The 15,962-nt window shown below is 37.5% G+C and overlaps 3 protein-coding genes across 3 annotated transcripts in view; 1 reads left to right on the top strand and 2 right to left on the bottom strand.

Moving 5' to 3' along the window:
* Positions 1–15,962, bottom strand: part of LOC134660996 (PDF receptor-like) — a 32,547-nt gene that overhangs the window by 13,605 nt on the left and 2,980 nt on the right. The window contains exon 2 of the mRNA XM_063516891.1: positions 708–818. The gene's annotated coding sequence lies outside the window, so the exon portion shown is untranslated. The remainder of the gene's footprint in view (positions 1–707; positions 819–15,962) is intronic.
* On the bottom strand, positions 5,530–6,484 carry LOC134661629 (tubulin polymerization-promoting protein homolog). The gene is made up of 2 exons (XM_063517770.1): positions 6,283–6,484; positions 5,530–5,722 (listed from the first exon to the last, which is right to left on the bottom strand). Exons 1-2 carry the CDS (start codon positions 6,465–6,467, stop codon positions 5,530–5,532), a joined length of 378 nt encoding a protein of 125 aa, XP_063373840.1. The 5' UTR covers positions 6,468–6,484.
* LOC134661365 (tubulin polymerization-promoting protein homolog) lies at positions 8,281–14,249 on the top strand. Its single transcript, XM_063517405.1, has 3 exons — positions 8,281–8,385; positions 12,927–13,137; positions 13,960–14,249. The coding sequence occupies exons 2-3, from the start codon at positions 12,944–12,946 to the stop codon at positions 14,192–14,194; spliced, it is 429 nt and encodes a 142-aa protein (XP_063373475.1). The 5' UTR covers positions 8,281–8,385; positions 12,927–12,943; the 3' UTR covers positions 14,195–14,249.

Raw genomic sequence — 15,962 nt, forward strand, 5'->3', positions numbered from 1 at the left:
AATAAATACAAGTTTTTCTCATCTTTTTCAGTTATCTTTTAAAATATCTACAGTCCACTCTACTCCACCTGACCAAGGCCAAGGCCTCGCTACGCTCGTGGTTCAATTTTGGAATCTTTCGCTTGCTCGGGTATCAATATTAGCACGAGCGGTTAAACAATAACTTTGCCCCCTTGTAAAACATATAGCTATTTGGTACTTACAACAGGTGGGGGTGGAGGGGTTTTAAGCGTCGGCGAAGTTCGAGGTTAAGTAATAATTTTGGTTAAGTCAAGAATAGTATCATTTTTAACTAAATCAAAGATAAACGTAGATTTCATCTAAATCGGTTCAGAGGTTATTGAATCCCTATACAAATTAATGCCATCGGTACTGAGTTTGTATGACGAGAACCGGGAATTCCCAGTTCTGGTACTGTATATATTTGTATAGAGAACCATTACTGGGAGAATTCCCTAATACAAAATTCCACCTCCTTTTTAAGGGATGATTTTTGAGATTGAAACTATCCTATATTCTTCCCTGACCCTGGGACTGAAACTATCTCCATACCGAATTTCAACTAAGTTGGTTCAGTTATATCCCGCATTCCGGCCTTGATTTAAAATTTCAGTGCATATCATTTGCGTGAATGTTAGTAATGTCAGATCAATATTAGATTCATAATGTATAATTTTCATATTGTACATTGAAAACAGTAAACTTACGTGAGGTGTCACTTAGGCGAGCCGGCGGGCAGTGCTGGCTGGCTACCTCGCCCGCCGGCGTGGGCGGCCAGCACAAATATGAATCGAAGGTCGCGTTGCAATACACTGTCTCTGAAAACAAAACACACCTGACGATTATATTTAAAAAAGCGGCCAAGTACGAGCCAACCCGCGCCCCGAAGTTATGCATACCATCACAATTTGAGTTTGAGGCTAGCATGTCTAACCGTTATAAATACAGAGATTAAAACAATATGCTTAATAAGTTTTTGTATGGAGTCACCACTTATTTTTTTATATTTTCTTATCATAGCAGCAATAGAAATCACAGTCACACTCTGAGATTTGAGCTGTCTACCTATCACGGTTTTTGAGATTGAGCCCGCTGACAGACAGACAGACAGCGTACCTACCTAAGTTTGTAACAGGGTTCCGATTGTCACCCTTCTAGTACGGAATCTAAATATAAACCAGTTTAATAAAATCGTCCAACAGGAGCACAAATGGCATGGCTAAGCAACTTAAATTATCTACTTATTCGTCAAAGAAATTAAAATAAGCTACTATTTTTATTCAGCAATTGTATGGTTCACATTCAGACAACACAACAATACAAATAACACACATACCAAATTTAAAAAAGAAGTAAATAAAATGTGAAGAAAAATGGTTTCCACTCATGCAGCAATGCACTGATATTAAGTATCTACTTTCTCTGTTGGTGAGGTCGGTACTTTCAAATCTTTCAATGTTGTCCATTTAAAACTACATAATACTGAGTCGGCAATTGCCTTTCTCACTTTCTCGTCAATAATGCACTATGTAGGTACCTACCTACCTATTATAATAACCTACGCTACAAAATGTTTCTCCACCCCCGGTAAGTGAAGCTTTAAACAATATTTTGTTTTATGCTACTAGGATTAGTTATAATAGGTACAATGTGTCAGCATCAATTGGGGTCCATTAGCCACCATTCATGTTCTCGTTAGCACGCTGAACACGTATCACGTGTGATTTTGCCATGAATACTTCAATTTCAAAATGTAAGTAAATATAACAAACCCGCAATATTTATTCAATTGGTGTATCCAATTATCTTTCCTATATGCATATGACATGAGGTACCCTACGCATATGAAGGGCGGGCTATACCGGGTGTGCCCTGTAACACGAGCAATAAGTAACTTAAACAGATTGTACTCCTTAAACGATGACACTTTTGTTAAAAACCTTCAAAAATTATGAAGACTTCCTATTTTTCATACAAATTAAATATTATCTTCAATGTACGTTGTCATCATCATCAGTGTAATAGAAGTTGCTTGTCACGCTTTAAACATAACAAAATTCGTAATACATTGCGTCTTAGCTTAGAATACATTTAAAAGTGTGCTAAAAATCAAATAAATTTATTTTTAAAAGTCGATGTTGGTCAGTTTGAGGAAAAAGAGTCCAGCCTACAGTTTAATTTTTTACTCCTGTTACAGGCCCATTCGGTATATTACAGTACCTATACCTAATATATGTGTGTAAGGTTGAAAATATTGTCGTAAGCATGGCAACGTATTATAAGTAACGTTATTATTTGCTGAAAGTGACAAGTACCTAAATGGCAAAATAAACATTATATTTTTTTTTTAACTTTTCGTTATCAGGTGCTAATCGAACTGGGAATCCCACATGGAGTACAAAGCAAGTACTTACTATATTTTTTCACATGTGTGGTAGGTACGTAAGTGGGTCGAATTAAAAACACGTAACATTCCTGACAGCGTACCAAAAACAACCTACGTTATTTAGTCGAGTTCATTGCTGCCCACCAAGATTCGGTGGGAACCAACAATTAAAATTGAATAGTGTACGTAGTTAAAGGTCAATTTAAATCAGTGCCGAGAGTTGGCTAAAGTTGCAATCCAGTAGGGCTAAGATGGTCGGTGTTTTATCATCTGTCATCATGCCTGTCACGTTCTAACAAGTATGTAAGTGCGAAAGAGACGCATGACATGGCAAGTGATAAAAATGCGACCATGATACGCTGCCTGGTTCAGGATCGTATAGCTAACGTCACCATAAGAGCTGTCTCGAGCGCAATTTTCGACCTTTATGCATTGCGAATGTCGAACAACATTTCAAGGAAATGGGTAGGGAATTCAATTTCTTGACTGTACTAAACAGAGCAAATTTTCAGGTGACAAGCAAAAGTCACTAATTATTATAAAATATTTAAACAAAAATCAACCTTCTTTTCGTATTAATGGTTCACTATGGCTATGAACTTGTGGTGGTACTTAGTGACTTTTGCTTGTCACCTGACGAAATTTTACTTATCTTGGGTCACTTTTTTTTTAGTGTATGTTATTTATTTCAGTTTATAATTTATATAATATAGTAGTGTTTATATAGTAATTTTGATTTGTTCCCTAGTTGGCTTAATTGTATGTTTATTCCATAAGTTTTAATATCCGATGTAAAAAAATGCTTTATAAGTTCAGAAATAACCCTATTATCTGTATTGGGACATTTTATGGATATATAATAATGCTCAACAGGTAGACGCAGATGGGGCCCTGCCGGGATATCCGTTTCTCGTCAACTATTCAATAGCCTTCTATCGGGTTGATTTCCAATTACCTGGCGATAACGTGGCTCAGAGCGTGACAGTTTTATGAGGTAACAGCAGGCAGATAAAAATAAACTATATTATAGTTCAACACCAGACCGTTATAGGAACTAGAGATGCTGGAGATGCTCGTCTGAAATGTCTTGCAGAGAGGCGAAACACGGCTATATTGATTTGGGTACTCTTTTTTTTTCTCGGTGGGAGTATGAGACCATTTGTTGCATGCAAATATGTAGGTACCTATGTATATAATATGCCTGCATGCACTAACACGTTGTTATATCGCGAATTAGCAAACAAATCTTATTGTTTCCATTAATATGGATTTCACAGTAACGCCTGATTCGATGAATTAGAGAAACCATATTTTACTGGGGCCTAGCCAAGATGCCAATCGTATGCGCTACGACAACGAAACGCTTTCTGTCTCTCTGTCACTCTTACGTATTAGTGCGATAAATAGAGTCTGTGCGGAAAGATAAGAGTCGTCGAATGTATGGGGCCGAATACATTCCAATACTCTTCTCTTTCCGAACAGACTCTACACATTTACACCCGTATCTATGTACTTACTAACCATGTCGCAGTAGGTATAATATATGTAGAAGTTACGAATACAGACACGACAAAAGAAAAGCTACGTAATGTTGTACATGTTTGCCTTGCGTCTAAAGAGCACATGTGAGCGCAGGTGCCTTGGAGTGACGCGCAATTTGTAAATGCTTAAAAAAGTCTACTTAGGTTTATATTTCTTTCTATCTTCATGCGTTCGTTCTTCATCTGTTACTTGCGGAACAGTAGATTTATCTCACTTACGGACCCAGACCGCTTTATTTATACATTACAGGTAACATAATGGTGCTCCTACACTAGCTGTTATACATACTAAGAGTCTGGCTACTGAAATATTACACAAGTGTTTGGCGGGAAATTCAAAAAATCTTGGGCTGGTCACACTTTATGTAGTAGGAAGTATAGTTTTGATACTAGAAAATATTTTAGATTTTCTGTGCACACGTAAGGTACCTAAGGATATAAGTTAATTATACGTTGACGTGCACTCAAAGTCAGCTCACATAATTTCTACCACCATGTAAAGTACAGTCAACGATAAACACATATGTTTACACTTTCTCACCATATATCATTGTAATAAGGCGAAAAATGAAATGTAGTGTAAATAAGACCTAGCTCGATAATACGGTAGGTAATATTAATCCACCACCAAAAAAATTACATAAGTACTATGCTAAATGTTAAGTATCAAAATATTTATAGAGCACCAACCTCCTAATTTGTTTACATTTGTGTAGCACTTGTAAACATTGCAGTTTTTCGTTATACAACGCTACACGTCGACTTCACACATTTTCGTAATTATTTACGAGCTTAAATAATAGTTTGCGGACCTCACCCAGTAAAGACATTAATAAAAATATTTAAAATAAACCTCTTATAAACCGCAAAAAAATTGAATGAATGACATAAATTAACAACTGACTTTTAGCTTTTTTTAAATCATAGACAATTGGTGATATAACAACGAAATATCTGTCAACAATTTTTGGTTAACCAGACTCTATAAAACACATTTGTTAACCAGCCAAGTAAATAGTTTGTGGCCAAATGTTTTGAGGGGTAGTTGTCTTTAAGACATTCAATCATTTGCCAGAGCAATCTATTAATTGCTCTGGTAAATGATTGAATACATATGGCGTAACAATTTCTACCCCTCATTTTTGGAAGCACAAGTCTATCCGGATATCGTGTGTTGATGTTTGTTACCTCTCTTTTCTTTGTGAACCTTTCACAATGCCAGTGTGGGAGCACCATAATGTAAATTTTAAGTCATAATTCAGGCTCAGTCATTTTAGCAGCAATCCAATCGCATTGCTCTATACTCTATTAGATTCTATAGGACCTTAGATTTCAGCGGACGCAATTACTTCGGTTGACCTGGGCGCATAACCAACGTGCCAATCGCTAACGCTCCGTAGCGCATCGTAGTCATCTCACTCTACGAGTATCACTCTTCCCCGCCAGTGCGACAATGACAGTTGCGTTTCATTCGCTACGGATCGTTAATGATTGCACGTTGGCTACGCACCTCGTATAGGAAAAACACACGTAGAGGTCTGATATGTATTTGTTTTCATTTAATTTAAACAATACACAGTCATCGAGAATGAAACAACATATTCAAAAAGGCAGTTTCTCTTTGGGTTTGTATGTGAGGAAAAAGTCTCTGTATTGTGGTACGACGACGTTACCCCCCTGGCCTGGTAATCCGCAGTTTGTCAAGGTTTCTTGTACATTTTCTTCATCCCACTCCTTCAAAGCACATAGTTCGCTCAGAAATTGCAACCATTCGTCCCAGTCGAGCTCTGATTTGCTAAAATAAAATAAACACACCTGTTATTATCCCACAATTAAATTATCTTCATGATTATCTCGCCAAGTCGAGCAAAACAAAGAGGCACGGCCGTACCATCCTTTTCTCGAAGCGATTCAGGCCATTTTCGACGTTATATTAGTCATGTCATGACTCATGCATGATATGTGACCACGAAGACCTGGAGCTATAAATATATACCTAATACAGAAAAGTTATGACGCTGGTATAACTTTCAGAGCTGTGAAACGATTCAATGAAAATAATTAACATTAAGTAAGCTAGATTTCTCAATCAACGCATGAGGTTCATGCCAGTAAAATGGATTTGTCCGGTTAGGTTCAATTAAATGCTAACAAGACGACCCGCTCGCCGCTTCGCACGGGTAACCCTTAACAAATTATACACTTAAACCTCCCTCAAAAACCACTCTATTGATTGGTGAAAACCGCATGAGAACATCGGTTCGGTAATTTTCGTGTTTACTGCGAACATACACACAGGCAGACGCGGCGGGGGAGTTTGTTCTATAAGCTATAGTGATTGTGAGCTCTAATTACTTGTATTTATTCCACAGCACACCAGTATCAGTCATAGTCAGTTTCCTGTCGTCGAGGAGTTTGGCCTGTCGCATCCAGAAGTCGGACCGGAACAGAGTGATCGTTAAGCCACTTCGTTTGTTATCGTACAGCTTAGAGAAATCATGAAACTGTCCATCAAGGGTGGCTTGTTCCTCATCTCCCATTATCCTATTTGTCTGTCAAAACATAAAGCATATTTGAATTATAATATCTTCAATAAATTCTTATGCAGTGTATGCTTGTGTAGTTTTTACTTTGTGATAATTTCAAACTTTATTATACTTACCTGTAGGTAATTACAGAATCAATAAATTTTACACAATCTAGAATATTACTATTCTAAATAAACTGCTCAATAGACAGACGTTGCTATGGAAACGTACAAGGGAATGTCGAAAGCAGAGCATAGCAAAATATAGCTCGTGACCATGACGACTACACAGATTAATTTTACCCACCAGCGCGAGCGCGAGAATGACAAGTCTGTGTACCCTGTGTGTGTCTGTAATTTCCCGGCTTCCCCCTCTCCCCCCCTACAAAAATTGAAGATGACTTGAACTTGAAATTTAAAGAATCGGAATGAAATAAAATTGTTCCAAACAACTGACAGGCTGATATCGTCCGGCGAACTGGTAATCTGTGGGCCCCTCAAATTTCAATCTCAGTACTTTTTGTACCGAAACTGACTGAAACAGCAAGACACGTTCGTACGTTTCCGTGAAAATACGATGGAAAATAATTATGCACTCTGTCTGTACGGGGCTAGTAGTTCTCGTCAGTAGGACCTACAAAAAACTCCGCGGGTATATACACACTTATTTGTACATCATGAAGCCGACAAAATGGTAAAATAAACTTTCTATTTCGTTTCAACTTTTTGATGTAAAATAAGTATAAGTATTATACTTATGTATTTTATTCATTTCATGTGGAAGCCCCGCACCAATGAATGGTTGAGAACATTTCTTTTTACCGCCGTTAATTTTACTACGGCATTCTACATTGAAAATAGCACAATGCTCTTGTATGGTATACCTATGGAGATAGTTTGATCAGGGTTCGAAAGGATAATTATCGTGATTTTTATACCTGATAATTATCGATTTGATAATAACCTAATACAATTTGTAAAAAAATTGCAAAAATGTCCAATTATTTTTTACTATTTCAAAGAATTCAAAGAAAATAAATATATATAGCACCAGCCATACCTGGGATAATTATCCGATAGATATCGATAATTATCATTCCACGCAGACGAAGTCGCAGGCAGAAGCTAGTATGTATATATAATAAAAAATGATTACATAATAATTTCTTAAATTTTACTGTAAACCGTGAAGGGTGACGGTTATAATGTACCTACATAAGTAGTAAGCAGAGATCGTTAATTTTCCAGCAATTTTGGTGCAACATAGTAAAAATAAAGGATTTTCTTCATTTTTTTTCTAGGGAGAGGATTGGTTAAGGTTAATATTACTGTTATTAACCCTAATTATCTATACCACCTAGAGTAGGGCATACAGATGCTTTTAATCAATAATGCTGCACCAAAATTGCTAGAAAATTAACGATCACTGGTAATAAGTATCTAATATGCAAATTTGAATGATTTCTCCGAGACCGCCAGTAGCTCTTAAGTTTATCATTGGCCTTAGTTGAATCCTTATTGAACGAATGAACGCTACACCGTTTATGTGCATTATCAAATATAGTAATCCTAGCTTCCTCATGCAAATAGTCATATTAAGTTTAAACTTCCAACTAAGATATAAATAGTCGGGTAATTGCACGACCTCTCGACAAACCGCTAAAGATTTTATATCGTCTATTTGTAAGATATATAATTTTTATATTTCTTAGATTATTTTGCAGGATGTAGGTATGATTTCGCCTCTAAGTACTGACAGGATTTAAAAGACATATTTTATGACTTCATGTACTAAGTATTTTGTTTTATTTCAAAACTGGATAATTAGCAAATCTATGAACCTCCGATGTTTTGATATCTTCATTTCAAGTTGTGACAAAATATTTGGAAACGCTAATGGACAAACATTTCTTCTCCGAGAGATTGTAAAGGTATTTATGAATTTTAGATTGTAACAGTTAAATACGGGAAATTGGTTGCATGTCAATTAATTTATGTAGTGCCTATACTTACTGTTTTACTGGGTACTTGCTATTTTAATATGAAATGGCTTTATGAGGCCAAGGCTAATATTTTTATAATGAAGAAGAGTATGAAGAGTCACTCGATTCAAGACCGCAGCTTACGTACAAGTGTCTATTTATACTGACTTTGAGAACTTCACGCTCAACATCCAGTTGAACAACTTGCAAAGTTTGAGCTGCCTATATAATTAATGTACTTATATGATTATGGTCAGCTAATTAAGGTTAGATTGTTAGCTTAGCGCACATCCGCTGTTATTAGTTTCATGAAATATAAAATTGAAATATATACCAGGTATTATGAAGCCTGAAAAGACAAAAATATATTCTGAAACGCCGATTGAAATTTTCATGAATCGACATGGTTTTTCCTCGATTACGAATCTATTCGCGGAAAAATATTTAGGCTTACCAACTTTTTCTATTAACCCTTTGACCGCCGTTGGCATGTATACAAGACAACGATAGAACGATACACTGGCGCCGCTGTCTTGTATATGTCGGAGGCAGATCGTAAAATCGGCCATATCGAGATATTCCTAGGCATACCATGAAACGCCGCCATTTCATGATCTGACTAGCGACTACCAGCCATATCGTTCAAACATCAACGTTTGACGATTTGCCTAGCGACGTTTAGGCATATCAAATAGTAGGGTGTGATATTCCTAGGCATATCATGAAACGCCGGCATTTCATGATCTGCCTAGCGACGACCAGCCATATCGTGCAAACCTCAAGGGGTGATATTCCTAGGCAGATCATGAAACGCCGGCATTTCATGATCTGCCTAGCGACGACTAGCCATATCGTGCAAACCTCAAGGGGTGATATTCCTAGGCAGATCATGAAACGCCGGCATTTCATGATCTGCCTAGCGACGACTAGCCATATCGTGCAAACCTCAAGGGGTGATATTCCTAGGCAGATCATGAAACGCCGGCATTTCATGATCTGCCTAGCGACCACCAGCCATATCGTGCAAACCTCAAGGGGTGATATTCCTAGGCAGATCATGAAACGCCGGCATTTCATGATCTGCCTAGCGCGACCATCAGCCATATCGTGCAAACCTCAATGGGTGATATTCCTAGGCAGATCATGAAACGCCGGCATTTCATGATCTGCCTAGCGACGACCAGCCATATCATGCAAACCTCAAGGGTTGATATTCCTAGGCAGATCATGAGACGCCGGCATTTCATGATCTGCCTAGCGACGACCAGCCATATAGTGCAAACCTCAAGGGGTGATATTCCTAGGCAGATCATGAAACGCCGGCATTTCATGATCTGCCTAGCGCGACCACTAGCCATATCGTGCAAACCTCAATGGGTCATATTCCTAGGCAGATCATGAAACGCCGGCATTTCATGATCTGCCTAGCGACCACCAGCCATATCGAGCAAACCTCAAGGCTCAAAAGGAACGTAAACTTGTATTAAAAGGTACGATCTGGCAACACTGGACTCGGACGCAGCGCCATATAGAATGCAGCGCCACCAGTGGCAAAAAATGCAATTATTTTACGATGCGATCGGTATGAATGAAGCTAGGAATTCGACGAATACATTGCTCCCATCGATCTGCCGAATCTTTTATAAGACAGATCGTGATATGCCTGAGTTAATTTTAGTCAGATCATGAAATGGCGGCGTTTCATGATATGCCTAGGAATATCTCATCAATTATTTTACGATGCGCCCGGTATGAAGCTAGGAATATCAACGAATACATTGGTCTGACCGATCTGCCGCCTCTTTTATAAGGCAGATCGTGATCCGCCTGGGTTAAACTTAGTCAGATCATGAAATGGCGGCGTTTCATGATATGCCTAGGAATATCTCGATATGCCCGATTTTACGATCTGCCGCCGACATATACAAGACAAAAATTCAACCGCTCGGTAAATGTGGAAAAATATCAATTATAATTTTTTTTACACTCATATTAACGTTTTAGGTCCTTGTTTAAAAAAAAATTGCATTTATTGCAGCTATAGAAATCCATTCTTTTATAATAAGGCTCTCAAAAAAATTGCTCCAGATTTCAACGTTTTTCTTGTTCCTCGTCGCCGTTGTCTTGTATACAAGACAGCTAGGGATGGGAATGTTAACTCGATATGAGAATATTCAAAATAAATATCAAATCGCAAATCTGGTTTTATTTAAGCATTTGAACACTTGTTAAATGCCAATTGGTGGTAACTACTAACTAGTAACTAGAATACGTAAAACGAGACGAGAGAGACAGGCATTAACTATAGCTGAAGTTCAGGGAGCTTCTTCAGCTGTTGATAGTAGAGTCAGACAAGTAAATCTGTCCTTGTGGTTTATTTTCAGAACAAAAGATTCATTTTAAGATGATAGTGTAGTGGGGAGTGATAGGTACCCTGCAGTGACCGCTTTGCACAAGAATGGTACAGGCGGACGCTAGGACTATAGTATAGTCAGTGTCGCCTATGAGAATGTTATATATTTGAAATTGACGAAAAGTTGTCATGGTAGGGAGGATGTAATACGGGAACTGAGAAGCTCATCTAAGGAACATGTCGAATGTGAAACATGCATTCCCGAACATTTCCGATCCCCACCCTTTTCCAATATTATTGTTCTTCACTCATTGACAATTCACTTAACCCACGTGCAATTTTCCCCAATGCAGTTCCGGTACTTACATTTATATCATCGACACACGATGCGCGGCTCTAACGTTACGCTTAAAAAGTTTACGTACCGACAAGCGCTTACGCCGTTGACCTAGAGACTATTATTACTTAATCCGCGCGGAAACAGTCCTTGTCGGTCTGCACTGCGGACAGTCCATGCGCGCCGTTGTCTTGTATAAACGACTTCTTGTACAGCCTAGTGCGGTGATATTACATCATGAATCGATATTGTTAAGTGGTTGTTTTTAATGATAAAGACCTTTATTTTTAACATTGTCGTGTGTAAAAAATATGTAAATTTTTGGCATTTTCGAAATAAATTAAAGTTGGACAAGAACAAAGCCAAATTGAGAAGATTTTTACCATAAATTGTAAATATCGATATCACTATTTGCAATCCCTAAACTTTTTATTAGTTGTTTACTTAAAATTTGCTCTGGCGTGTGAGTGAGCGTCTTTGCGGACTAGGTCCGGCGGCCAAAAGGTTAAAAACCAATATTGATAGGTTGGAAAAAATTATAGTGAATATGCGTAAATATATTCGGCTAGATTCCAGTTATCTGAAGAATGAAACAACATCATAATCACGTTGAATGTCTACTGGGTAATGGACACAACTAAGTTTTTAGATTCTGTTAGTCACATAATATTAAACTTAAATAAAAAAAACAACGGGTTGCACTCCGGGAGTGCCGGCAGAAGTGAAAACTTGAATATTAACGTTGTGCATTTTTGATATTTTGAAATGGTTAGGGAATCCAATCTATTGCAAAATGTCTGCAGCACTATGTATACAGCCCGTTATCTAATGCTCAGTTTGGGGGCAAGAGATGGGGCAGTTGCGATAGTCAATATCGATAAAAATTAAGTTGATTTACTCACTTAATAACATATAAATAGATCTGATTCATACTTAACAGAGCTCTGCTATAGTGTTTTTAAAAAATTGTTATGAAATAATAAACTTTTATTTATTTATTATTTATTATACGTTTCATAAATTTCATAATAAATTAACAATATTTTTTCCATATTGCATGACGTCAAACTTCGTCGCCTGCTTGTGAAAATCCATTTCAAAAATGAAAATGATTTTTCGACCTCGACAGATGTAACTGGCAAAAACTGTAATTTATTTAGTTTTTTTTCGTATTCCGTACCCCAAATGTCCTTAAGTGTTTTATTTACAAGAATTTTATTTTGACAAACAACTCTTTATAGATAAATATGAATCGACTAATAATGTGAAGCAACATCACTATTTGCCCCCAAACTGAGCATTAGATAACGGGGTGTAAGTCTATGTATAATTGAGGTTAACGCAATCTAGCGTTATTTCGTCGCATTACTTGAAACCCCTAAGCACATCACTGTTAGTACTCGAGTTATATTAGTACCAGTTAGAGGGAAACTCACTAGATGGCATTTAAATCAATAAAGAAAAACTCAATGATATTGTATAACAGTTTTTAGATCAGGTCACGTGTCCGTCTTACGTCTTACGAATCTTACCTGTCGCGAGTTTAACATTTTTTTCCCCATCACAAAAAGTGCACAGCGCAGCTAAAGAAGTTTTCACTTCAAAAAAACCCAATGATTGTCTCGGAAATGACATGTACATAGTTGGATGAGGACATTTTATTAATAAATTAATAATTCAAAATGTATTTTGTTGAAAGGATGATTGTCTCGGAAATGACATGTAGATGAATGAGGACAGTTTATTAATAAATTAATAATTCAACATTTATTCAGCTAAATTCCAATAAGGTCATTTCAGATAAGCACATATTGGTAATGGGGGATCCGGAAGAACTATACATTGCTACGCTTGAAGGGCAATTTGCCGCATTCGCGAAGATGTTCGACTGGTCCAGTCCTAGAGATACTATCACGCTCTACTGCTCCGACTTCTGGATGCGTCAGAGCAATATTATAGACGATAGACGTGTCACTATGACTGACACGGGAATCGTATGGAATAAATTCAGGTGTATAAAATACTTATAAAACATGATGACATGACGTTATCACTAAATATTTATAATTATACCTAGTTTCAAAGTTTTCAATCTAAGAAAACTGGAAATAAAACAATATATTAATACTTAACTGCATTATTTCCCGATATCGAATTTTACTGGAAGCAGTATTTCCATTCGCAAAATTTACCATTTTATTCTTTCTCACTAGCTTCCTTTCCCGGAAGCATTTTTAACCAATTCGCATATTTTCCTATTATAATTATATTTCAATAGCTTATTTTCCTGATACGTTTTCAAACCATTCGAATAGGAATGGAATTCCTTGCCGGCGTCTATATTTCCGAGCTCATATAACCCGGCAACCTTCAAATCAAGGGTGAACAGGCACCTTCTGGGCAGACTCGCTCCATCGTAGGCCACGTCTTCGCCTCGGCTAGTCTGTGGCCATGAGTAAGCCCATTTTTAATAAAAAAAAAGCATAACTTTTCTCATTATCTGTAATGTAAATTAATATTGTTCAATAAAATATGTTGGTTCTGGCGCTCGCCGGCCGCGGCACGCTCGCTTCGCTCGCTCGGCTTCGCGCACTGTTTTGGTTGCAGTTCACATATGCGAATTGGTTAGAGATGCTATCGGGAAAGGAACCTATTGAGAAATTAAAAAGTGGTAAAATTTGCGAATGGCAGAAATCGCAACTAGGAAAAAACGATTTTCGGAAAATAGTAGCACCACTCCTAAAAAAATACATACATCGTATTTATAGTTGCTGTGAAGCTTTCAGACTCTTATATAAAAATTCTTGATATAAATATGACTTGTTTGTTTCAGTAAAGCTGAATTGAATTGGTACAAATGGCATGAATACCTATCAGAGTTGTGCGTTGCCAAGGAGTTGAATAAACTGGAAGTCGAGACGGCATTAACTAACTGTGGTCTGCCCGGAGCGACCCGCGTGTACGTGCCGCAGTACAGGGACTTTTTTGATACCTACAAGTCTAAAAAGGCACTTGTCATATGTGAATCTCTTGATTCTTGCGGTAAACCAAAAAAAAAAGGTAAATAAACCTGCTTAGTACCTGGTTGTTACGAGTGATTTATTTTTAGATTCACATTATTGCTATATAAAGCCTAAATAAAGTATTAAATCCTCTATTGTGTTATTTGTAGGAACTTACAGGCGTATTCTGATTTTCATAAAAGTGACATTTCTTCAACCAAAAATGTCACTTGACACTGACAGATCAGATCCATAACTAATCTAAAATCAGAATACCCTTAACATATATATATATATATATATACGAAATTACACAAGTTGACCAGCTTTTTAATGCTAGGTAATCTATAAGTATGTACTTTTAGAGGTTTTATATGTAGGTACCCAACTGACATTAGGCGCTAAGTATAAGAGGTAAAAGTGATATGTATAATCATTACCCCTGAGGATCTCCTAATGTGCGTTTACACTGTTGGGTAAAAATTGGGCTATAGAGCAGGGATGTTGCGGATGCCGATTTTTTGACATCCGCGGATGCGGATGCGGATGCGGATTTTTAAAGGCTCACATCCGCGGATGCGGATGCGGATTTTTAAAGGCTCACATCCGCGGATGCGGATGCGGATGTCAAGATAGTACCATAAAAAACGTCAAATATTACATTTTAGTATTTTTTATTTCAAAAAACCGGCCAAGTGCGAGCCGGACTCGCGTTCCAAGGGTTCCGTACATTAAGTCCCACTCACGCTTGACTGCTCATTTCTAATAGGTTTTTTTTGTTAATGACTAAATTACCTAGCAGTCTAGCACTTACGCCGATGCTAAGACGTTCCTGTACCGACCTGTTCCACATCCGCATCCGCATTAAATCCGCATCGATTTTATGCGGATGCGGATGCGGATGTTGAAAATAATGCGGAAGTTCACGGTTGTGGATGCGGATGCGGATATTCGCAACATCCCTGCTACAGAGCTACGAAGGTACTTACTTAGCACGTAAGGTTAAACGCTGTCACGGCGATTGTGCCGAAGGAGGTCAAGTGCATCGGTGATCGATGGCTTTTGTAAGTCGATACTTGTCCCAAGTGAAAAATGCTGATAGCATAGGTAATAGGTATTATCAAAACATACCTACTCGTAGTAAGGTAGGTATATGTTAAACGCTAAACGTTCCAGTCCGATCCGAGGTTCCAGTGTACACCCGACTGTCGTCACCTCTTTTGCTAATGACGTGAATTTAATTATAATTCTAGTACTTCCGTATGTGGCGCATTTACATATAATCAGCATCAAATTTTCACATAGCTTGGGTACGGTGACAGCTGTCATCTCCATATAATTTATAACCTTAAAACACTGCTTAAAACCACAGACTTGTCATTTTCGCGCTCGCGCTTGACAGACAGCTGAAGTGTGCGAAAGGGAAGCCATCACGTATATGAACATCGCATGAGTGCGAAAGAGTCAGACTACAAATGAGAAAACGTGACCATTTTTGAGTTTGACGACGGCCGCGGACGGCCAAGAGCGTATCACCGTAATTTTCAATTTGAAAAATATACACAAATTCGGAAGAAAACTATTTGATAAAGTAATACAATGAAGATAGTGTCTTGTAGTGTACCGGATTTCAGTGTCACGGGGCCAAATAAACCTAGCAAATACTTATTTCAGAGGAATAATGATATTCCGAGCGAAATTTTACTAACGATATTTTGTCAAATTAACAGCATAAAAAGTGTAAGAAGCCGGTTTATACAGTTGATTATAAGTTTTTCTTCCTTTGTGTGCTAATATTTTATCATATTACTCAATAATTTAAAATATTTTGTGT

Source organism: Cydia amplana, chromosome Z (genome assembly GCF_948474715.1).
Source record: "Cydia amplana chromosome Z, ilCydAmpl1.1, whole genome shotgun sequence".
Taxonomy (NCBI): Eukaryota; Metazoa; Arthropoda; class Insecta; order Lepidoptera; family Tortricidae; genus Cydia; species Cydia amplana.

Excerpts from the sequence above, each read along its gene's own strand:
- LOC134661365 (XM_063517405.1), top strand. The coding sequence starts at position 12,944 with ATGGGGGATCCGGAAGAACTATACATTGCTACGCTTGAAGGGCAATTT. Across the intron at positions 13,138-13,959 it reads ATCGTATGGAATAAATTCAG|TAAAGCTGAATTGAATTGGT; the intron begins GTGTATAAAATA and ends TGTTTGTTTCAG.
- LOC134661629 (XM_063517770.1), bottom strand. The coding sequence starts at position 6,467 with ATGGGAGATGAGGAACAAGCCACCCTTGATGGACAGTTTCATGATTTC. Across the intron at positions 5,723-6,282 it reads GTGCTGTGGAATAAATACAA|CAAATCAGAGCTCGACTGGG; the intron begins GTAATTAGAGCT and ends ATTTTATTTTAG.